Raw genomic sequence first — 26,370 nt, 5'->3', positions numbered from 1 at the left:
GTGTCGACCCTGATTCAAGGTTGTTGAATCTGCTCCAAACCTGAAGACATTCATCCTAGGGCATGCAAATATCACCATATGGTCTTAAATCTGAATTTTGGGCAAGTTGATCAAGTCTAATCTGAGTTGTGAATCAGATAAGCTACGTGTATGTCCTAGAGGGGCTATGTTGTAATTTGTTGTTATATTTAACCTAGATAAGCTACTTGTATGTCCTAGAGGGGCTATTTTGTAATTTGTTGTTATACTTAACCTAATTGGATCTAAGACTTCTTGCTGGGTTTTTCACCTCCAAGAGGGAGGTTTTCCCAAGATAGCATTGTGTTATGTGTTGCATTTATTTTCTTGACGAATTGATTTGGGTGGTCACCCTAAACACGATATATAATTTAAATTCAAAATATGTACTTACATTTAAGTGTGGGAATTTTACCTTTAATCTTACCTGCTTAGAGCATGATATTGGCATTCTCATGCAATATTTCTCCCTTTCTCGAGGTCACTCTTCTTTTGAAATTTTTAGTGACTTGAGTTGGACTAGTTTAGAACCAAATCTAGTTATAATTTTAATATTTATACAATTATCTTGAGCTCAAGTTATGAAACAATTATTTTGGGACAAAGATGAAATCTAAACATTCATGTCTAATCAGAAGTTTATAAAATTGGGTTTCATTGTCCCGAATGTGTGAAAAAAAATGCCAAAAACTAAAGTGAACATTGTAAACGCAATCATTGTCCAGAGTATATTGTAGAGAACATACATAAATACCTTCATAAGTTGCCCGACATCAGAAATAAATGCTTTGAGAAGACACCATTGACGTCAAAAAGATCTGTACAGAGGTAGAAAGCCTACTCGATTGTGGCCATGAATACACAATAGATTTTGATTGAAAGTATGCAGACAGACGATTGAAGTTAGATTGAGATCTCTGAGAGAAATTATCAGTACTGTCAATGTAAGAACGAGAACAAGATCATGTAGCTATGAATAAGAGACCCACATATATACTAAGGAAGCTGTGGTGCACAGAAACAAAGAATCAGAGTAAGAACTATTGAAAAGTTACATATCAAACAAAACTAAAGCCCACAGTCAATCTTGATTAATTTTAATATGTAAGATCAAATTTATGACACTGTCGTCTCTTTTAAATAGTTTAGAGTCAAATAAGACATTGAAAACTCCCCCTACTGTACTGGTCATTTTTGGTTGACAGAAATCCCTGCAAGCAACATTAATAATCCAAATGCTACGTGTTAACAAGAACAAGATTAGTAATCCTTCAATTTCATGCTCGTATCCATTTATGACTCAAAATTTAAATTCATTCAACTTCTTGATTTCAAATTTCAATGAGCTCTATACTCAGTCCTTCAAGGATTCCACTCTTCTGTTCCAGGGATGGATACAATAATTAGTCTTTTACCTGATTTTATATCTCAACTTCAAGAAAGCTAGTAGAATTTAATCCTTTCTTAATTTCTGGCACATGATTTTAATACTAGTTGAAACGTCTAAATGTATTTTGTTGACAATTAAAATTTTATTATTTAATTTTAAAATTATATTCTGAATATATCATTCTCTACATACAATTTATACCGTACCCACGGGGTAATGTCGAACAATACAAACATCACAGCTGTTCTATTATTAAATTTTTGACCTCATTTAAGAGGCAATAAGTTTTTACACGAATAGAATGTTTAAGCTACAGAACAGCTTAAAAAGCAATTAGGTATGACAGACTATATCTTATGACAGCCAATAATAATGAAATGCCAAGATCCTGTAAGGCTTTTAATTGAGTTGATTCTTCATAAAAACGTGATGGTTACCCGTTACTAGAGCTGTACAGGCACTTCGAAAATAAACTGAATATAAAACCAAATCAGCTAGTCTTACCAAGAAACTCCAAACTGAGTAATACCAAAACACTTGAAAACATAAACAACCAAAAAAGAGTGCCAATCAAAGATGCATGTTGTTTGGAAGATGGCCTCCAACAAGTATTCTGTCGTTGGCATTAATTTCCACAGTCATGTATGCAAGAGATTGTTTTGGAAACAACTGTGTGTTTTCAGTTGTTTCCAGAAAAAATCTCTTGTAGGGATTCTCTCATTAAAATAAGCAGATATCGTATAACCCCAATACTCTTAACCCGACACTCATTTTTTACTAACTTGTCACTGAAATTGAAAAATTTAGGTTGTGCAACAAATACACGACTGGACATAGCATAAAAAGATTATGGGTTGAAATTTCATCTTACAACCGGTTTTGTAAATATCCTTGCCATGAAAACCAAGAAGACATTTTATCATTTAAAAGAAAAAGAGTTAAAGCCTAAGCATCAGTAACATTTAAAAATACTGCTAGAAATAAATCTAACAAGTACTAACTGCTAAATACAAAATACATGAAGAAAATTTTGCATAACAAATAAGATCAGAAGAAATCAATTTCATATAATTGAGTAAAAACAAATATTTAGAACATCTTATCCATGTATAAGCATACAGACTAACTGAAACATGAATTTGTTACAGGTTATACAGCAAAAAAACTTAAAATCTTCTGAACAAAAAAATTTAACAATTGAAGTTATTAATAGTCAAAATCACTGTTTTTAATAATGTGATTTCAAAATTGAAGTCCATCTAACCTACACCAAATTTCACTGCCATCTTTGCAGCAACAAAATAAGCTCTGTTCTAATAATAAATGTGTAAGATTTAAAATTGAAGTCCACTTATTTCATCATCTCACAGCAACAAAAATGCTCTAATGAACAAACATCTCATGAGATGAAAAAAAGATCTAGCAAAGTTTTTCTTGGTCAAGAGTACCACTATATTAATCATTCCTCATCCTCATCTTCCCCATCTCCACCAGCAGCCTTCTTTGATGCTGCCTTCATGTTCTTTCTTTTCACACGGCCAGGGCGTCCACCACCAAGTGGACTTGTAAGTGAGAAATCAATATGCTTTTGAGCATCCATTCTCACCATGAAAGATGCTATATTCACCACCTGCCTACCAACCCTGCAACAAACAAGCATTCAATTAACAGAAAATCTTCCAATTATTCTCCTCAGAGAAACTACAACACAGGCATAAATCTCAGAGATTTATTGATAGAAAGCACATGCAACATTACAAATGTTAGCTTACCACAATAATCTCTAATACAAATTAGACAATTATCATTATGCATCCCGCTCCTTTCAACTCAAATTTCAATGGAAAAACATACAGAAGCTCTAAGGAAATACCAAAACCTACATCCAATGCTGGCAAAATGCAACTGATACAACTTGTAAAAATGATTCAGAAGTCCACACTATATATCTATTGCGATACTAATTGATATTTTATTGGTGAAACAAAGTTGTTAATCTAGGAAAGAGGGGAAGACTAAGTGGATGATCACTCATCCAGTACATTTAATAAAGTGAATAATCAGATCTGATCTGCATTTGTTAACTTAAATAGCATGTGCATAATTCCTCCTCTATGATGCATCTGTACAGACTAATCAAGATATGAGGGCCACTAAGAGATCCATGCTAAGCCAAATCTTGCCCACACACTCACCCCTGCAATGCCGGACATGATACGAAGCTCCTCATCATTCTGTATTGCACCAGCACACACAGTAACTGCATTATCACCAAACCTGCTCCAACCCCACAGCTCCACACCAGGTGATTGGCACATAGCATGATCGAACCAACATAAGTTGGTGGAAAACACGACATTTTGTGGTTAACACACCACACTGTCACCCCATCTCAGACCACACTTCCATGATCTTTGCCACTCAATACACATGTCAGCACAAACTCTATGTAGAAGACCATCACACCTAGAGGAAAGCAAATTGTCAACTGTTACTTGAGCCTTGACTGTTTTGTAACCGTTCCACATAACGGTATGTCTCACAATGTGATATAAACACCTATAACATCCACTAGAGAGAAGATCTGATTAAAAACAGATTTCGAGAATGCAGCTAGCATTTTGAAATAGGACCAAACAGCATATCCAAGGAAGGCATCTGAAAGAGACACAGGAACCTGGTAGAGCACGCAAGTGCTTACTATTTCTTGAAAGAAGAAGAAATAGTCACCAAATACTGGAAGGCCTCCCCATCCACTGGAACCCACAAACTTAATCTAGACATATTGATAGTATATGCATGACTAGAAGATAAGCAGTCACATCTCTTGCAAGTATACCATGTACAAAATGCAAGGTCTAATACAGTTTGGTATTTGACTTCTGTATCTTTCTTGCACATCTCTCTTTACATTCTTGCTTCTGCTTATAATACATCTAAATTTCTAGAGGCCAAAGAATTGTCCCTCAGAATCTACTTGGGATCCACTTAATTGGTATCACGATAATGTTTTTCAAATTCACACTTCTGAATCAATTTTGCAACCATGTCAGTCAGCACTCATACACAACAATGAAGAGAAGACAACTGTTTGCTTACCCATACAAATGTTGATGAAAAGCAAGATGGATTAATCACCAGAAGACAGCAAACAGTTGTCTTCTCTTCATAGTTGTGTATGGGTGCTGACTGACATGGTTGCAAAATTGATTCAGAGGCCTCCACAAACATCCAACAACTCAAAATGATTCTGGATGCAACTGCGTCAAGGTTTTAACATCAACATTTCATGAAAAGTGAAACAGTGAACCTTGATAAATTGATATTATAAATATTGGTACAGTTACATTTGGAAACATTTTAAGCATCATAACATGGCTGTTACCCAATAACTCTTCAAGGATGTTCTGAAAACAATTCCAAGAACTCATGATGCATTTAGGACTCCTACCTGGCCACAACCTTCCATCTCACATGCCAACACACTTTTCACCATCATGTCAAAGTCCACATGAATCAAGGCACATTCAATGTTGTTGCACTAAATTTGTAATGTCCCCTACTAAGTTTCAGCCTGTTTTAACAATAATTAATCCATCTCAACATACTTATGGACTAAAACTAAATTGATTAGGGAACAAAACTATCTTAACATGAATCCAATTAGTGATAAAACAGAAACATAATCTTCTTTCTGATATTGAATTGATGATTCAATCTGATTTATAATGTCAGATTTACTTGTTCATTCAAATTACTATATATATGTATAATTGAATGAACATATATATATATATATATATATATATATATATATATATATATATATCTGATTTACTTGTTCATTCAAATATATATATATATAGTCTGATTTACTTGTTCATTCAAATATATATATATATAGTCTCAGATTTACTTGTTCATTCAAATATATATATATATATAGTCTCAGATTTACTTGTTCATTCAAATTACCATAATTAATCCATCTCAACATACTTATGGACTAAAACTAAATTGATTAGAGAACAAAACTATCTTAACATGAGTCCAATTAGTGATAAAACAGAAACATAATCTTATTTGTGATATTGAATTGATGATTCAATCTGATTTATAATCTCAGATTTACTTGTTCATTCAAATTACTATATATATATATATATGTGTGTGTGTGTGTGTGTGTGTGTATGTATGTACGTATGTATGTATGTATATATTTAAAATATATTTTTATTTATTTTCAGATAGTATTATAATATATATTTTATTGAACACTAAAAATTTTCATAACTAAGGTTTATATTTAATCTGGCTAATGTAGACATGCACAATTTTTGACCAAAAATATCTGAAAGAATACTTTTCTACAATTCTATTGGCTGAAATGTTTTGACTGGACATGGTACCACTGCAACTGTTGGTCTTAATGGCACTTCCGAGCTCATACAATATCTAATGCAGTCTCATCCAACACAAATTTGTAAAATTGTTTCTTAAGGTTAATCTAACAGTTCAGAAAATATTGCACCTAAAGATTAGTCTAACAGTTTAGAAAACACAGTATCTAAAGGTTAATTGGATGGTGGGTGCAAAGGTCCACCAAGATAAACAATCAAGTGCATAAGCACACTGCTTAAATTAGATGCTAAAGCCTTGCAATGCACTACCAATAAGCAACAAGCATGTGGACATGATTGGTACAACATAGCCATGGAAATCTACGGATCCCCTCAAAATCCAATTTGTTAAAGATTATAACTTCAGTAGATATCATGCTGTCGTACTCCTCCTATTCGAGTTCCTTCTTCTACAGCTGGAGATGGTTCCATTCCTTCTTCTTGGTTTGTATTCTTTATAACTGCCACCAACTTGTATTTTCTGGAATTCAGTTCCTTTATTTAAGTTTGCCAGCTCATTGTGTGTGTCGGTGTGTAACTGACACTGTTCTTTATTATTTATCTTCCGCCTTCTTCTTGAGGAGTTATCGGGTTTGAAGCATATTATTTATTCGTGTGCCATGGGTCATTTTAATATTATGATTGATATTCTTTAAATGGTCTTCTACTGGGACTTTGTATCTGATTTTCTGAGTTGATCATTTATGTTCAGATGTGAACATTTGGGTGTGCAGATTCATTCTATTGCATCTCCTTCTACATTATTTGTAAGCAGTATTCTGGTAGCTGACTTCTATTTGAGCATTATCAATCATTGATAAAATAATTGTCTTCTAAGTGTGAGAGACATGTACTTATTTTTGAGATTTCAATAAAGGTATTACTTCTGCGGGCTGAGTTTTTCACCCTCAAGTGGAGGGTTTTCCCAAGATAAACTCTCTATATCTTGTTTCAGATTTCTGTGTTGCTAAAACATTAACATGGTATCAGAGCCAGGTTCCTTCTATACAGCCTAACTGCTTGAAGGTAGATCTTGTGTTTTTGAAGGAGCTTGTGGAAGCCTAACATTTCAGCTTTAGAGGGAGCTTGGCATTTCCGCTTCAGAAGGAGCTTGAAATTTCAGCTTCAGAGAGAACCTGGCATTTCAGCTTCAGAGGGAGCCATGTCATCATGAAAATTTGGTTAATGCATTTTCCTCTGTGATAGAGAAATTTGAGGTGAAAGCCCTTGTTCATGAGTTCTTCTCTGTGAGGGAGAAGTTCGAGGTGAAATCCCTTGTTAATGAGTTCTTCTCTGTGAGGGAGAAGTTCGAGGTGAAATCCCTTGTTAATGAGTTCTTCTCTTCGAGAGAAGTTTGAGGTGAAATCCCTTGTTAACGAGTTCTTCTCTGAGAGAGAAGTTCGAGGTGAAATCCCTTGTTCCACCCTCTGGGAGTAGCTATGGTGGATCCACCCTCTGAGGGTAGCCATGGTGGAAGTCATGTGTGTGACTCCATGACTTTATTTTCTGTTTCACCCTCTAGTAGTAGCTATGGTGTTGTTATGCTGAGATAACAATTTTTATTTAAGAAAATCTATGATGAGATTTTTGTTGACATCTCTTTGGTTGCAGACTCCATAACAACATCAGGTTGAGTGACTCCATGATGAGAGCTTGTGTAATTTCATCCATGGGAGTAGTCACGATGAACATCATGTTGAGTGAATCCAGGATGCCTATCATGTTGAGTGAATCCAAGATGCCTATCGTGTTGAGAGAATCCAAGATTATTTTTGTTGTTTTCATATTTTGTTTGTCATGTTGAGAGACTCCATGACTTCTATATCTGTGAATGATATCTCCTTTGTTAAGAGTGTTAAAGATTATAACTTCAGTAGATATCATGTTGTCTTGCTCCCTCCTATTCGAGTTCCTTCTTCTACAACTGGAGATGGTTCCATTCCTCCTTGGTTTGTATTCTTTATAACTGCCACCGACTTGTATTTTCTGGAATTCGGTTCTGTTGACGTGTTTTTTATGACTACGTCGAACACAGAATAAAGTTGCCTAACGGTCACTTCACTCTCTCTATCAAGAGTGTGATTGCATGCTAAGATTGCAAGAAGTTCAAACAGTCGACTCCAAGGTTCTTTTATGCTACGGACGTGACTCAGTTGGCTAATGTGATTGTTGGTAATCCAAGGGGCCTTACGCTTGCATCATTCTTTCACTTCTTTGTTGTGGCTGGAACTCCATCATCAGAGATGGCAATTTTGCGATGTTGCTGCTTCAAACGGACTATAATGAACTGAAAGTAAAAGGGAAAGGGTTTAGAAGGATCCAAATCTACTCCTAAGGACAGTGATAACAATGAATAGTGCTTTGGTGGACAAATTCCAAATAAACCAAGCTCTGCTTCGCCAAGATCAACTACAACTCCGCAAGAACCGATGCAATCTTCTGGGGATGCTAGAGGATTTTCAAATCGAGAACACAGATTTGAATTCCCAAAAACGACGCAATCCAAATGACTATCCACAATCGAACTTAGCACAAATTAAGGGGGGCCTCAGACTAACTTTACACTGCAACTTACAATCAACAAGATGCAAAAAGTATGAACCATGGAAATTCATCACACACCATTACATTCTCCATTGAAATCAAAGCACTTTACTATTTCTAATCTAAGTGAGGAAGGTGAAACCATGCAAGCTTTGAAAAAATAATTTAAGTGGACACCATCAGAGAACAATGTTTCACTATTATTATCTCAAAACTTATCCCAACAATTTCATACAAGTCTCCCTTCTTTACAAATGAGGGGGGTCACCCCTTTATATAGGTCTCAGGCCATGATTACATGCAAAACCCTAATTAGGGTTTCACCCTAGAAGATTCCCCACTCAAGATGCAACAAGGTGGGAATCAGCAATAAATACCCCATAAAGCCCATATACAATTAATTACAATCCTTCCAAAAATGGCACCCATAAAGCATTAATTAACCATTACATTCAAAAAGTGCCCACTATGCAATGAATGTACCCTCATGAAAATCACCCATGATGCCATAAATGCACCATCATCTCCTGAACATGGCGGTTGCATGCAAAAAGAATCTGCCATAATGCCATAAATGTGACGGCTGCATGCAAAGAGATGCTTCATTAACTCGACTGCCACTTGGCGAGAAACCCTTGGAGAGAAAAAAATTCAGGAGAGAAGAATTTGATCCATGAAGAATTTTCTTTAAGTTTCTCCAAGTCTACCATCATTTTCAATTTCGGATGATGTGGTGGCTGCATGCAAAAAGAATCTGCCATAATGCCATAAATGTGACAGCTGCATGCAAAGAGATGCTTCATTAACTCAACTGCCACTTGGCGAGAAACCCTTGGAGAGAAAAAAATTCAGGAGAGAAGAATTTGATCCATGAAGAATTTTCTTGAAGTTTCTCCAAGTCTACCATCATTTTCAATTTCAAATGATTCTTGATGCCCGAGAATGGATTTTTCAATTTTTTCCTCGGGGGTTGGGGGGGGGGGGGGATTTCTTGTTCAATTCATCCTTGATTTCTTCCTTGCCTTAGAAATTGTTTTTTCCACCTTCAATTCATCCCGACGTGGAATTCATGTTGTGAAGGAATTCTCCTTTGGAAAGAAATTTGTTCCTTACCCCTAAGGAAGGAAATTCTTCATGCCTTGGCCAATTTTCATGATTTCCAAGAACTATGTCTTGAAGGAAGAAATTTCAAACACTTAGTCAATTTTTCACCTTTCTTGGAATTCTGTCCTCAAGGAAGGAATTTCCGACACTTAACCAAATTTTCACCTTTCCTGGAATTTCTTCTTCTTGGGTGCAATTCTTCCCTGAGGAAGGATTTTTTTTTGAATTTTGAACCTTTCTTCCCGAACCTTGATTTTTACATTTTGCTTCCAACCTTGGGCACATTTTGGAATCAGGAGAAGAATTTCTAGAAATTTGTTCTTTGAGGAAGGAATTTTTTGTGCTCTTTCAATTCATCACCTCCGCAGGGAGCTTTTCCATCAATTTTCCACAATTCCTATTTTTTAGGAACTTTCCTCAAATTTAGGACCTGGGTCCAAGAGAGAGAATTCTCTCACGAGTCCAAATCTGCAAAAAAAATCGGACTCTACTAAGATTTGGTGTCTACAAATGGAAATTTCAAAAAAAAATCCGAGGGGATTTCTGCTTTTCTTTCCTCCTTGACCTTTGGATTTTCATGCCTTATACAAATTTTCAATTTTCCAACTTAGGTGTCGAATTCACTCTTCATGGTGGAATTCATCATTTCCAAGCCTTGGAAGAATTTGATTCTTGGAATCTTGCTTCTAGCATGGATGGAATTTTGACTCAGAGGAGGAATTCATCAAATTTCTTCACCTTCCCAACTCCCTCTATTTGGTGCCCTCCATTACTCATAGGCGCAATTCTTCATTGAAGGAGGAATTTTGAACCTTTTCCATTCTTCCCCGACTCCCTCTATTTGGCGCCCTCCTAAGGAGTGGGGCGGAATTATGTGCTTGCCAAGGATTCAATGCATTTCAATAAATTCCAAGGTCACCTCATTTTGCCGCCCTATGACCTTCTTGGGTGGATTTTTGACCTTGTCATGGAATTCACAATATTTTCCATTTTCCACGTTGAACTTTACTTTGGCAGATTTTTGCTAGGAGGAAGGAATTTTGACCATAGAGGAATCTTCCTTTATTAGAATATATATATGAAATATAACATTTAAGTATAAGTGGATACTTTAAGTTATATTTCATATATATTGTCAAGATGTTTGAGAGTGGTTTCAGATCCCTAGGAATTATAATGCAAATTCTGGATTTTAGATCTTTCAAATTTTCAGACTTAGTCAAATTTCAGGCCATTTCCGGATCATGATGACATTGGTGGATTGATGTGAATTTCCAGACTTGGATGATTTTGCATGCTTTCCTCTTTTGGAATAGGAGTTCCAAACTTAACCGCTTTTTTTGATCCAACTTGTCTGCCTTCTGACTCTTCCGAATTTAGAAATGATCTTTAGGAGCATTCAGTCTTCAGCGTCTTCAAGGATGTTCAGTTTTCAGTGTTTTCCTGTGAAGACCCTGCCAAAAATAGATTTTCCCAAATAATAAGTGTTTCAAAATGTTAGGGTTTGGACAAAATAGGTCAAGAAAGCACTTACTAAAAATAGAAACTTGCTAAAAATAGAAATTACTAAAAAATAGTAAGTTTGATTTTTGGCAAAATTAGACCAATCCGGGGAGGCAGTGAAACTTACTAAAAATAGTAAATGCTCAGAATTCACTCAAATTTTACTGGGAGGTTCCTTGAAGGGTCGAAATTACTAAAAAATAGTAAGTTTGATTTTTGGCAAAATTAGACCAATCCGGGAGGCAATGAAACTTGCTAAAAATAGTAAGTGCTCAAAATTCGCTCAAATTTTACTAGGAGGTTCCTTGAAGGGTCCAGTGAAACTTACTAAAAATAGTAAGTGCTCAAAATTCGCTCAAATTTTACTAGGAGGTTCCTTGAAGGGTCCAGTGAAACTTACTAAAAATAGTAAGTGCTCAAAATTCGCTCAAATTTTACTGGGAGGTTCCTTGAAGGGTCCCGATTCCAATTCTAAGTTCAGTTTTTCCAAAACCCTAAAAGAAACCCCCTAAATCTAAGACTGAAGACAGAAACCCTAAAATTGATGAAACAAGCCCTAAACTTCACCAAATTCGCTCAAACAAAAAGCAGATTTAATCAATATGACCCCCAAACACTTGCAAAGCAGAGAGACTGACAAGACTGCTGCGAAAAAAACAAAAAAAACAAAGCCAAAAGACCGGAAGGGCCTAAAAAGAAGGGGGTCTCCATTTGCAATGGGGCGATGTGTGAAAACATCACAACAGGTTCCTTTATTTAAGTTCGCCAGCTCATTGTGTGTGTCGGTGTGTAACTGACACTGTTCTTTTTTATTTATCTTCCGCCGCCTTCTTGAGGAGTTATCAGGTTTGAAGCATATTATTTATTCGTGTGCCATGGGTCATTTTAATATTATGATCAATATTCTTTGAATAGTCTACTGGGACTTTGTATCTGATTTTCTGAGTTGATCATTTATGTTCAGCTGTGAACATTTGGGTGTGCAGATTCATTCTATTGCATCTCCTTCTACATTATTTGTAAGCAGTATTCTGATAGTTGACTTCTACTTGAGCATTATCAATCATTGATAAAATGATTGTCTTCTAAGTGTGAGAGACATGTACTTGTTTTTGAGATTTCAATAAAGGTATTACTTTTGCGGGCTGGGTTTTTCACCCTCAAGTGGAGGATTTTCCCAGGATAAACTCTGTGTATCTTGTTTCAGATTTCTGTGTTGCTAAAACATTAACACAATTAACAGTCCTTTTCTTCAATTGATATGCAAATTTTCTCAGTTCTTTTCTACAGAACAGTATACATTCAAGCCAAGCTAACTAAAGTAAATCTACACATTACACGTCAGAGGTTTCATATTGCTTTCATTCACATTAATGCTTTATATAATCCTATTCTCCCTTGAGTGATCTCCATGCCTTTTCCAAGTGACACATGTTTTTTATAACCTTTTAAGGGGTGGTTTCCAAACCATCACACCCTTCCACAAAAGCTTCCATTTAATAATTATTTAAATAGATCATTCCTCCTCTTTTAGATGACTTATAAATATTCTTTATTAGTCTTAGCCAAAGGATCATAATATCCTTTTTTTCTGTCCCTTTTAAATCTAAAGGGTTATTTCAAAATTCTCTTATCTTGGAGAAAAAGTCACATAACATGCATGCCAACCACATTCCACAAATTCTCACACAATTCCACATTGTACCAGACCATGGCCAATTTACCTTAATTCTCTTTTGCAGATGACAATAATAACTGTCTCCAATACCATATCCAAAATTTTGAAAATTGATTGCTGTTAGTGTCCACTGCTATCAAACTTATATCATTATTGCTGTTATGCTGCTGTCATTATCACTGTTATAAGTTATTACTGTTATGATACTGTCACTGCTGTCACGATGAATTTTATTGCTGTTATGCTACTGTCACTATTGTCACTGCTGTAATGATTAATTTTATTGCAGTTTACAGCTGTCATCAAATATTTATTGCTGGTGTTATAATGCTGTCATGGTATATTTAGAAGTCATTTTTTAATGTCATGAATGATTTTTTTAAACATTCTGTCCCCAAGACAACCAACGGAAATCTCAAACATCCCAGCCATCTCAGGGAAGGCCAAATATCCTCACAACATTTCATATCACTGCAACAAATTTCAGAAACATCTCAAAGATTTGAAGATTTTTGCGGAAATCCCTTGCTGTTCCATCAATACTCGAAACGACATCGAGACAGGGATGGGAGATTGAGGGCCAAGGAAAAATCCCCATGGAACACAGGCATGCATCAAAGTATAAGGATAAGAGAAATTTCCTCAGAGATGTAATTAACACTGCCCTGATAGACATGTATACAAATGTAGAAGCATGCACTAAACAAGCAAGTCTTGAACGCAATAAGTTCACATTCACCCGTGTACTTTGAGGCTGTGCCCAAATGGGAGCTCTGGAATAGATATGGGCGTCCATCAAAGCGAACTGTTAGCCTACCAGCAGCACAGAAAGATGGCCCAGTATTAAATCAGCCTGATGTGCACGTCATAGGAAACAACTGTCACTACTGCTGGCCCCAACCGTAAATAGTGTGGGCCACTTCAGTCAGCATCATAGGAAAGTAAAAAGAACTTGAAATCTCATCCACACAATATTAGTTACAAAGAAAATTAAATGTCCTTTTATCAAAACAAGGTTTACATATTTTTATTTTTTATAATGTTTTAAAGTACATGTATTTGTATTAATTTTTTAAATTAATATTAATATAATATATTCAAAAATAAGAATAATTTTTAATGTTTCATAAAATATAAAAAAGTAAATATTATAATCAGTATAATAACACTATAAACATATAACTTAATTATCATAAGACATTATATCAATGAAAAGTTGAAATTATTACAAATCTCATTTGGAAACCTTAACTTCAACTATGCTACTAGGGATTTAGTTATTTAACTCAAAACCAACTAATCAATCTAAAATGGCTCGTAACTAACAAATCATTTGCTCGTCAATATTTAACAGATTTTTGTTTTAAGAAACGATCTAAACTTCAACTATGCTAGTCACAGTAGTGCCTAATACAAATCAAACTTGAGATCAAAGCCAGCCCTAACAACTATAATCCCCAACCGAATAAAATCATGATATATTCAGGTTGCAAGAATCTGTTGATACCAAACTGTTATCTGACCTAATCAATCTGCAATAGCACATAACTAACAAATCATTTGCTCATCAATATTTAACAGATATTTATTTTAAGGAATGATCCAAACTTCAACTATGCTAGTCACAGTAATGCCTCATGCACATCAAACTTGAGGCCAGGGCCAGACCTAACAACTATAATCTTCCCCAACCCAATAAAATAATGATACATTCAGGTTGCAAGAATCTGTTGATTTCAGACTGTTATCTGACATACCTTTGAATTGCTATTTCATGTTTCATCTACTGATTAGACAACAGATACATTTATTACTACTCTACAAAGGCAGTTACTTGCCAATACCTCATCCAACATAGTTTGTCTCACCACATATCTAATACAATTCACATTCTAGCAACACAACATTACAAGGCAAAACAAATTCTTTACACTTGTCTACAAAGGCAGTTATTTGCCAATACCTCATCGCACATAGTTTGTCTCACCACATATCTAATACACTTCGCATTCTAGCAACACAACATTACAAGGCAAAACAAATTCTTTACACTTGTCATTTTGACAAAACAAATTCTATTATTGCAATATTTTGAAGGCAACTATGCCACCATGCCACTACATAGAGAATGATAATAAAATAAACAAATGCCACATAATGGCATAGTAATAGATGTCAATAAATATGTTGATTAAAATAGTCTAAATATCTTAATTACATCTATCTATCAAACCCCAAGATTTGTTTCAATATTTTGGCAATTAATATGTCGATTAAACTGGTCTAAATATCTTATATACATTTATTTTATTTACTACAAATAGATGCATCTCTTTCCTTGCGCTACAACACAATCTTGTAGACCAAAAATGGTTAATCCTTTTGCATAACCTTCTTTTTAGCGAGCCTGGCTTTGATTTCATCCCAAAGTGGTGACCCAAACTCCTGTGTTTTGAAAAGGTATAGAAATTAGGGAGTGAATAGAAAGACTCTCCCTTAGGGGTACATTTGTCACTAAGAACTAAGCTTGCAAGAAACAACTTGCAAGTGAAGGAAAGTGGGTTACCCATTCATACCAAACCATTAGACAAGCACCTCACTAAACAAAATTTGGCCCAAGATACCCTCAAGTATATCGAGCACATCCTTAAAATGCCTTGTACAAGCCTAAGATAGCATATTCATCAAACGTTTGGTCCTTGTAGTGTGTCAGTAAACAATTAGACCCAAGCAATTAAGGTGTACTTCTGAAAATAGAATAGTAGGCCACATATGCTCTCCTCTCACATCCCTGTGCAACCTTGAGGATCAAAAGTAGTTAGTGCCTTGAAATCAATAGGTTATATTATTTACGATTAGGTCAAAGAATTTATGTCAGCCTACAAAACTAAACATTCCTATTGAGGCAACCAGAGTTTTTGTGTCTTAATAAAATCAAGAAATCATGACCCCCTTTTTCAACTAATCCAACGACCCATTTAGCTTTGATGACACCCTTTTAGATTATCTCCTATGACAAGACAAGGATACCATGATTAGGTAAACTATACACGCAAGGTGTTGATTGTAACTAGGTAGAACGCGGATTCCAATTGCCTTAAGGCAACATTGGAATCCGCCAAGGGCTGGGCCCTTCTCCTCTCACACGCTACTCTTAGGGTTGGGCCCTTCTCATCCCACACGCCACTCTGAAGGCTGGGCCCTATACATCACGCACTCCTTAACACCACGCTACTCCTCAATACCACGCTACGTGCAAGATAACATGCTTACATGAATAGGGCCGACCCTATCTAATAAAGGGTTTCAATTAAAGTGATGCAAATAAATTAAAGGTTATTAATTCATCATAAGCCAACTTGATTAGGAGTGGTTGCTCTCCTATAAATAAGACATATACCTCTCACAATATCAACAATGCAGTTTCAAGTAAATGCGAAATATATCCTTCTTGGGTACCGACTCCTTTGCAAGCAGCAGATCACAGCGAACTTCATTCATAGGCAGCAGATCACAGCGAACTCCATGTATGTGCTGACCTAATTGGTGATCACAGCGAACTCCATGTTGTGCAGATCTAATTGGTAATCACAGTGAACTCCATATATGTGCAGATCTAATTGGTGATCACAGTGAACTCCATGTATGTGCAGCAGATCTAATTGGTGATCACAAGTTATCATCAAAGACAGGGATCTCCATTGAAGGCTCAAGCAAAGGACTGTGAACTAGTTGAAAGGTGCATGCACAGCAAGACAAGTTAGAAGGAATGTAAATCATGATCACTGTCAACAAACTAGCTGTGTAGTCTTCTATATCATCTTCCTTGTGACTGCAATTTCTATACTCCAGATAAGTGTGTAATTGTAAATTGAATCTAAAACCATAATCAGATCTGAGGATCTTTTCTGGCTGGGTTTTTCCTCCTAGGAGGTTTTCCCAGGGTAACTTTGTCTTGTCTCTTTTGCATTCATTTCTTACTATGCTTAAATCTGAAAACCAATAAATCTAATTAACCTAGTTAGAAACAAATTCTGATTTTCTGAGTTTCATCTAATCTGAAAGTACTAAAATTAACACAAGGGTCACGCTTCCCCCCCGAACTATGATCTTGAACACCTAAGTAGGAGAAACCTTCCCAATCAAGAATCATACATGGCTAATCCTCATCCATCAAATCTATCTATTGCCTTAAAAACTAATCCCGCTAACCATCCATCAATCCAAGACCTACAACATTAGATCATCTACCCATCCAAATTAATCCTAAACCACCTGGCCCACCATCTACTCGTGTAAAACCTAATCCATCAGAACATCCCTCACCCTCTTTTAATACTAGTCCATCTACCCATCCATCAATCCCTATGGTCCATCATCCATTAAACCATCCACCCTCAAACCATAAATATCTTAAACCATCAAATCCCTCAACCCCTACAGTCTTCCACCCATTAAACCATCCATTCATCCCTATAAATCCTAAACTATCAAATCTTCCATCCATCTCTAATTATATTGAGCCTAACCCAACAAACCCCATTGGCCCTAATCTATTGACCCAAAGAACCTCCTAACCCAAATGACTCCTGCCAACCTACACCAAGAAGATATCATTCATGCCAAAACCAAAAGCCAAACCCATGTTAAACTTGAACAACAATTGGCAACCCCGTCTCCTTGCATAAATCCTCCATCAAGCAAACCTTCAAAGACTAGGATAAAATCTTAGCAATTCAATCCAATCAACCTGACATAGCTATGAAAGATGTTATCTAAGCACTACTAACAAGAAAATCAAAAATATGAATTTGAAGAGTTGTGTCACACCCCTTGCAAGCATGAGCATGTTAAAGACATCCAAACTCCCCCCAGTATTGTCATTCACACAAATCAACGCATGAAAAAAACGAAGGCAATATACCCCATTTGTGCTGTCTATAAGATCCAAAATTCATAAAGCCTCATTAAATCCAAAAAACCCCACTTGTCGCCGCTTGAAATTGAGAAATTACATCTAAAAGCTAATTGATCATGGACATGTCAAGCTTAAGGGAAATGCACCCACATTGCATGAAAAACATCAAGATCCCCATTCAACGCATGATCAAACTTGTTCACAACCAACTCGAGGTCAAAGCACCCATATTTATTCCATTAATCTTGACTAGGAACAAATTCTATGAACCCACTATTAACCGTGTCCACAAAATAACATATTATCTATTGGGCCCAACTACCTTTCTTCATCTTAGCTTCCTCACAAATGAGCAATTTGAAAATTACAATAACTCCCAATTATCTAATGATCAATTCGCATCTTGGTTCCAAAGTAGCAAATATTCCATCACAAATTGAATCTGCAAAATCATGAAATATCAAGGCACACAACTAGGTCTTCATGAATAAGGAATCCTCAAAACACATTACTGTTTATGCAAACTAAGGTTTTGAGACACCACATATGAATTTCTTGATGGGTACAATAAGGATATTACAGATATTACTCCCTTAGCACTGTGATAACATCTCCCAACATCAAAACACATCCCTCTCATTGTCCCTCCAAGGGACTTGTAGCCTCCAATCCTTTCATCCAACCCATCAACCCCCCACCAATCCTTTCATCAACCCATCACCCTAATCACCAACCCTTTCACAACCTCATCACCAACCTTAACCATCCATCTCCTGAATCCATCACCTTAGACAAACATCATATACCATTTGGCCTTGGTATATGAATCAAGTATTGCTTGGATTTGTGGATTATCAAAGTTTGGAGTCTAAAAGTAGATTTCAAAAAAATTTAAGATTTTTTGGATATTAGGATTTGGGACTTGTGGATTTGGATGGTCTATTTTTAAATCCAAGTAGATTTTTGGGCCTTTACTCTTTGAAATGTTTGTGATATGCTAATACATCCAAGTATATTTCAAAGCTTGTTTTATGATTCCATGGGTATATATTGTCTAAATCTAAAGAATCAAATAATAAAAACTACCATGATACGTACTCATCATGGCACACATATCAATTGTTTTGAGTAATCGCAAGAGGTCAAATCTCCAACTAGGCCTTATGGTACAACAACTCCAATTTCCACGATTGGCAGCCAACAAAATGTAGGTCATCCCTACTCAATAAAAAGAAAATGATCCACACTAAGCAAAATTCTCACCCTTGCAATGTTGGAGATGATGCATAGCTCCTTACTTTGTTGTATAACAACAACACACACAACTGAATCAAAAAAAAGGTTTTAGCCTCAATACTTCCCAACAAAAATCCAATAGCATCTTGAATGGCTCCACATTTCGCACACATAATGGTTCGACCAAAGAAGTTAGCATATAACACCCACACATTCTATGTGATTAACATGTCATGTTGGATCTTTAAATCATAATGTGACATATCAAACTGCACTTCTACAACCCACACCACATCAACACACATGCCCACAAAATCCCTATAAAAGACTTATCATTGCACTTCCAAGAAAGCAACATATCAACCATCATTAAAAATACAATAATTTTGTAACCATTCTAACATAACTATCAATCTTATAATGTAGTATATGCATTTGGTAACATATACTAATAGAGGAGATTAAATAGAACATAGTTCAAGGGATTTGATGTCAGCATCTAAACACATTAATACCAGAGACGTATAGCTAAAATATAAGAAATCATACATGTATCCAGAAAGAGCATGTCATGTACAAAACAAATGAGCAAATATAATTTGCTGTTTAAGTTATATACTCCACTTATAACACTTCTTAACTTCTATAGTTTAGAGTGTTGTCTCCCAAAGTCTTAATGTCGTCAACCAAAGCCTCCCTAGGATTGCAATCAGTAAGAACAATTAGAAAGGGATGATATGTTGAGTACTTGCTGCTCCCCAAAGAATTCCCAAAAGAATGATCATCAAGTAGTATGTTACTTAGCCCCAAACAAATCAACTAAGAGTAAAAAAAAAAATGACAAAATACGTAAGTTACCAATTTGGATTTGGGCACACGAATCCGATTCATGGGTTCAGGCAAAAAAAACTTGCCCTTTGGGTTTTGTTTTTTGTGTGTGTATTTGTCTATGTAAACACACATATATATATATACATATGTATATGTATGTGTATATATAAATATATATATATATATATATGTATGTATGTATGTATGTGTATGTATATGTATATATATGTATGTCTATATACATACATACATACATATTATATACAGAAAATTAAATAAAATACAAAATTATAAAACTAAATACTTTTGATAGTGTGATATTTCATCATTGATCAATGCCAAATGCCAATTGATAGTTCATAATTGAATTGGATGATGGAACAATACAAAACGGCAAAAGAAATACAGCAAAGGGCAATTGGAATGCCTAGGGAAAACCACAGACAGACCCCAAGGCAAACCCACAGGCAACCCCAAACTTGGACAAACCCGGTTCGGGTGCGGAGACCAAAACTGGCAAACCCAATAACATAGCAAAATACTCACGTGATTCATAGTAGAATATAGCATTCTTAAAAAGCATACTTGTCATTGCAAAGCACCTTAACCCAGTAATGCTATGTAGGGTAGCACTACTATTCTCCAAAGCAATTAAAAGCTTAGAAAACTGAAAGTTCTTTTCTGAGGTTAAAAGGGCAAACATTTATGAAAGAGCATTTTAGCAGCTAGAACTTATCAGAGATTCCCAGCAGAAAATTGTAAATAAAATTATACAATGATTCTTGGTTCACAACAAAGAACTTTAAGGAAAGGCATTGACATTAAGGCAGACCTGAACACGCAAGATAGAAAACAGCCACTCTGGAATGAACTCTACACAAGATGCTTAAAGAGCTGACAAACTATCATCAAAAGGGTTGCAGAAGAGAAGAAACATGCACTAGGGCTCAGAAATGAATCAGATATCATAGGGTACAACGTTTCAAGACAATTACTAGGTGACAATTTTGGCTGTGTACAAGGCAATCATCATTGTCCCATTTCATAAAGGACAAATTAACAAAATAAAGCGGTAAAAAGAACATGAGTTGGTTCTTCTGAATCTTCATGTGGGAAGCATTTAGAAACCTCTGAATCTGTACAATACATCGCATTTCTTCATCCCTTTTGCATAAATGCACACTATGGCAATCAAATAAAGGCGTTTAGGTGTTTAGATTACTAGTTTAGAGACATTGCCAAGAGTGATATTCAGGAGCTCTTGATGTTAAGGTCATTGTAATAGCTGATAGCAGCAGTCAAGCATGTTGAATAACCAAGTGATCCACAAGAATGCATGCTGTAAGTTCATTCTACAGGTGTCAGCAAACTCTTTGTTGTACCATTGGTCTTGTGAGATAAACAAGAGTCCCCACGCTGGTAACAGCAATTAAAGGAACATGAAATATAACAGAAAGGCATCATATGGATGGCTGTAAGCATGTGCACAGTTCAATAATGTAAATAACACTTGGATAGTGGCCACAGAGCTTCAGCAACATCAATTTGCAGATTTAGGTTTTTTGTTTCAATTGCAAGATTCCATAGTCAACAAATAAGGAATTGTGCATTGAAATAGCTAGGCTTATCACAGATCACATCGACAGACCTGCCTATAGGAACACGTTTGCCATTGAGCCAAAAGATCGATCTTTTAACGCCCAATACAAACACCAGAGATAAACAGATCCACAAGGTGGTTATAGTCCATGTCCTGAATCCGAAGGGGGACGCTAACAATTAGTCCAACAATCCCCCCCTCAACATCACCCGAGAGGATTCAAACCCGCAACCCGGCTCTAATACCAATTGTTGGAACACATTTGCCGTTGTGCCAAAAGGTCCACCTATTAACGCCACAGATAAATGGATCCACAAGAGGTGTTTTGTCCATGTCCCAAATCCGAGGGGGGAAGTTGGCGATTAGTCCAACACTGCCAAACTCCCAAAATAATTGGACTTATTATAATGCCCAAATTCAACATGTGGAAGCTCATAAATTCTCAAGCAGTAAATACACAATAATTTTCAACGGCCGAAGAGTAACAAATGTGACATGAGGATTATACCTAATCAAATGAGGAACCATGACATGGGATTATAGATAACCACATAAGGAACCATGACACATGGTTTACACCTAATCATGCCAGGAACCACCCCAATACTGCAAACAGTAAAAGGCTGAAAGAAATTTAGTTTCACCTCTGCATACCCTGCAAGCCCTAAACTTTAAGGGTTTGATTTTCTTTCTGATCATTAGAACACCAAACTCAAAAGCTTGTCTTTAAAAAAAATCAAGTGGAGGATGCATACTGTTTGCCAAAAGCAAAGCCACTATGTTAAAATGGGGATCACATAAGGAATCATCCCAGCCCTGCAAGAAGTAGCAGTCCAGTCTCATCTATGTATACTCTGCACTGTGCATGAGGGTTTAACTTATCAAGTTGGACATTTTTCCAAATGGGGTACAAAGTAAAATGATAAAGAAAAACTGCTAAGAAATCTCATACACCCTAGTTCTTCAATCTCAAAGAAATTCAGTTGCCCTTACACAATTATGCCCAGGCATAAGCCCTAGGTTGACTGTAGCCATAGAGAAGGCAGATACCCATCATAGGTAGATACTATGCTGAATGTGAGTTTGACTCCTGAACAATTTGACAATAGGCCACTAGACCCATAGTGGATACTTAAGAGCAATTTCAGTTCATTGGTAATTTTCAATAGTACAAAGTAGCCTTTCTACAGAAAGCAATTTTTTGAGACAGACATGAATGTCCCAATAATCTCAATAGAAAATGAACAATAGATTGCTAATCCTTCCACATTATGAATTAAAATTGCTGGTTCTGATGAGTGGTTGAGAAACTATGCTTCCAGGCCCTCATAGAATTTGACTCATTGCCATACTGGACAGGAGCAGGAGTGGGAATGACATTGAGACATCCAGGATTTGGCTCTGCCATCTCACCTGCCCTATGGCTATGTCCCACATCACCATACAAATGAGAAAAGAAGCAGGAGTGGTATTAAAATATCCAAAGTTTGGCTCTGTCATCCTCAGTACCCTGTAGCTACATCCTAAACAGACCCACATGGTACCCAGAATAGTATGGCTGGACCCTCATCAAATCCAGGACATGCCAAACCATTTCCAGTACCCAGAGCAAAACAAAAAAATAAACACCTCAAAACATTAAAAAGGAGGAAACTAAACCAATAGATGCCATCAAGTAACTCCTCAATCAATAATTTTTGTAAACCCCCTTTTTATACTCAATGTTCCACAAAACCTTTATAATCTACCAAGGCCTTTAAAGTTTGTTCGAACTATAGTCATCCTATTTCTTCAATCACGCGAAAATATACTCCAAAACATTCATCATTTCTTACAAAACAGGGACTAATACTATTGTTGATTTCCACAGATTTTAAAGGCGATAAAGAAAATTAATATATTTAATCTATGAATAAGCCATCTTCCTTGCTCATTTTTAGAGCTCCTTCTCTGCAAAATCTAATAAAACAATACTAATATTAACAAAAGCCATTGCCACAAAATATTGTTATCTAAAAATTCTAAGTACACCCTCGAACTATAATAATGATGGAAATGGCCACTAATATGTTAATACTAACAAAAGCCATCCCCACAATATATTGTTATCTAACAATGATAAATACATCTGACCAATAATAACAATGGAAATGTTAATATTAACAAGGGTAGGTGGATGATAATATATTAATAACAATACGATTCTCTCAACCAGCCATCATGCAGTTCTATTTATGCCGTACCTTCCAATTTGACAGTGTATACATATAAATATTGTACAGCTATACCCAGTCACACCAAACCTCAAAAAAAAACCACCCTAACCACATACCCATACACGAACAAGCAACTCAGCTGAGAAAAGATCCCATATTGTATTTGTTTCTTGTAACTATAAACTTAAAAGATTTTGATTCTCTTTTAAGCTTGAGTTATTGGGGCTTAGACTTATAATAAGATACCGTACTTACTAGGATGCCCAAATTTATACTTTTGCCATGGAAATGTTTTGGCACTGAGAGAGTGCACAACTTGGCTTGCATATGTAACAATGGGGTATTAGTTCAAAAAAATATTCAAAATTAAAATTAAATAAATTGTCTTTTATTCAGCTGTAAAAATAAAATTTTAATAGATAGGGTCCAATCCACCTCTAACATTACTAATCGTATGGTTACCATGTTCAGTAAGTTTGGATTTTCAGAAGTAGAAAAAAACTCAGAAGCTCAGAATTCCAGTTAATTTTGACTGAGTTTGGAAATTTTTTAAAGCCAAAAAGATTAAATTATAACAATATAATTAATGAGTCAAATTTCATTTGTTAGAAAGACATTCAGAGATATCACTACAGAAAACATTCTGCCCTTCCAAAACCCTAATAAATGCCTTGATTCTTCACATTTCTTATTTTCACATTTGCAATGAGTGACGTAATACAAATTTGGTAATTCTACAACAATAGCCTCATTTTTAGAGGTTGTGAAATGTCCCATTCTCGAAATCTTTGGAACAAAATCCATCTCCATCACACACCGGTCACAAATCTTCTTCACGGCTTTCACAATTTTTAGACATCATTTCTCCTAGTATTACCCTATCCCGTGACTTTTCCACACAGAAAACAGGTTTCTCTGATACCATTTGCAAATCCCTTAAAGATGTCATGGCAGTTTTTGGCACTCCATTACCGACTTCTCTGGAAAGCATGCGGGAGATGAAGATATTGGGAACACTAGAGAAAAGATGCATGTCACAACCCATAAACTGACCACGTCTAATCATTCCAGAATAAACAACTGTATAAAAAGGGCCACCCATACTCCAAAGTTTAGTTTAGATAGAAATGAGCCGGTGCGCACCACAAAAATCTCTCTCAAACACTGTCTATCATTGGTAAGTTTCACAAATTATGGCCGAATTTGAACAGTTTGCATGTATGACTACCCAATGGAAGAACCTGATAAAGGCTCAAATAGATTTACACCTACATTATGGTACTGTCAGCTGCTTAATACTTTATTTTTTAAGGTTTGAGTGTACCATATATTTTTTTTGATAAGCACAGTAAATAATTTGGAATCTTATCCTTGAATAGTTGAGCAGCTATAAGGATTTGAATGTTTAAATTATGGTGAAGGTGTCAGGCTGATAATACGAAACCGCTGCTTAACCTTGGCTACATATTTGCCTCCCCTCCCTTTTAACATCTCATTCTAGCGTTTATTGCCAAAAATTATTGGTTGCAAAAACGTCATAATTCGTGATCAATTAAAATATGCAGAGAAACATTGGTTCCCAAAAAAAAAATTAACAAATTTGAGGAATGAAGAATGAGACCCGGCACTGAGAAATATCTACAACCCTCTGCAACACCCAAGAAAACCTTAACAAACTTGTGTAGTGTCTTGCTATGAATCATTGCCTAGACCATTGGATGGTACCCTGCTCTAATAGATATCTACAACACTCCGCAACACCAATATTGTTAGGGTTAGGATTAGGTAGGCAACGCTCATATAGTTAGGGATATCTTCGCCACACCAATACAGTTGGAGCCAAGTGAAAAGCCACGGATGAATTTTGTCAAATAGTTACATAATTCTAGCTTAGTTAAACAAGTTAAACAAGAGCAAGTTAAACAATCAAAGAGAAAATGCACTCCAATACCTGATGTGGCGTTGCCTGATAAGGACACGAGCGTGGTGGATGGACTTAGCCATGCCGGACTTGAAGACAAGGGTCTGGAGACGGCGCTCCAAGAAGTTCTCAACGGTCAATGCGAGGACATAATCGAGCTTGTTCTGGCTCTCGTCCAGAAGGCCGTATGTGTTCATCCTCCTTAGTAGCGCCTCCCCTTCGAATAGTCGACGAGAGTTCTTCTCATCCAGAGTAAGAAGCATTCTAGCAGCATTACGGATGCGGCTAAGCGCGTACTGCACCCGCCACAGCTCCCTCTTGTTTCTCAGCCCATACTCTCCCACCAGCTTCAGCTCCGCATCCAGCCGCTCCTTCTCATATGGCCTTCTCGGCTTCTTGAAGGTCTTTCCATCTGTAATGCAGTGCACAACAAATTAGTCCTAGGAAGCATATCTATTTGTGACTGTAAAAACCCGCGCTTTCGCCAAACTAAACTGCATTGCACTTACAGTTGCGATAAAAACTGACGTGCACCATGCCTCTTCTCTGCGTCTAGCTCCTCCCGCTCCTCTTCCTCGTCGATCTCCCCACACCCGCCCTCAATACAATGAGTCAAAACCCTAATGCCTCAAACAAGACACTGTTAAGGGCTTGCTTTCATAACCTACTTTTGCTGTCCTAAAACACTAGGTACTTGGCCTTGCCTTTCATAGACGGGTAATGCACAAAAAATTGAAAAATTAAACAAATTAAATTATTTCTATGTCAGAATAGAATACATAGATGTCCGTTGCACATCACAAAAAATTGAGTAAGCATACATTTAAACCATAGGTGTTTTTGGCTAATTAGTCATGTGTAAGAGGATCTATTCTATCACATTCATCTAGAGATCCTCGACACTCGTACAAAGATTTTAGCCTTGATTTATGTAATAATTTTAAAAATGTTATTTATTTGTGAATGGTAATGTATAGGTTAAATTGTTATTGAAATTTTATTACATCAAAT

At 36.1% G+C, this 26,370-nt stretch overlaps 1 protein-coding gene across 1 annotated transcript; it reads right to left on the bottom strand.

Moving 5' to 3' along the window:
* Nucleotides 1–2,580: 2,580 nt before the first annotated feature.
* LOC131031065 (small ribosomal subunit protein uS4y) lies at nt 2,581–26,044 on the bottom strand. The gene is made up of 3 exons (XM_057962081.2): nt 25,869–26,044; nt 25,390–25,771; nt 2,581–3,051 (listed from the first exon to the last, which is right to left on the bottom strand). The coding sequence occupies exons 1-3, from the start codon at nt 25,894–25,896 to the stop codon at nt 2,868–2,870; spliced, it is 594 nt and encodes a 197-aa protein (XP_057818064.1). The 5' UTR covers nt 25,897–26,044; the 3' UTR covers nt 2,581–2,867.
* Between the last annotated feature and the right edge of the window lie 326 nt (nt 26,045–26,370).

Source organism: Cryptomeria japonica, chromosome 5 (genome assembly GCF_030272615.1).
Source record: "Cryptomeria japonica chromosome 5, Sugi_1.0, whole genome shotgun sequence".
Classification (NCBI taxonomy): Eukaryota; Viridiplantae; Streptophyta; class Pinopsida; order Cupressales; family Cupressaceae; genus Cryptomeria; species Cryptomeria japonica.
This window is presented reverse-complemented; position numbering and strand designations above follow the sequence as displayed.

Coding starts and splice junctions, on each gene's coding strand:
- LOC131031065 (XM_057962081.2), bottom strand. CDS start 25,896: ATGGTGCACGTCAGTTTTTATCGCAACT. Junction 25,772..25,868: donor CGTCAGTTTTTATCGCAACT/GTAAGTGCAATG, acceptor ACTGCATTACAG/ATGGAAAGACCTTCAAGAAG. Junction 3,052..25,389: donor ATCAGGCAACGCCACATCAG/GTATTGGAGTGC, acceptor TGTTTGTTGCAG/GGTTGGTAGGCAGGTGGTGA.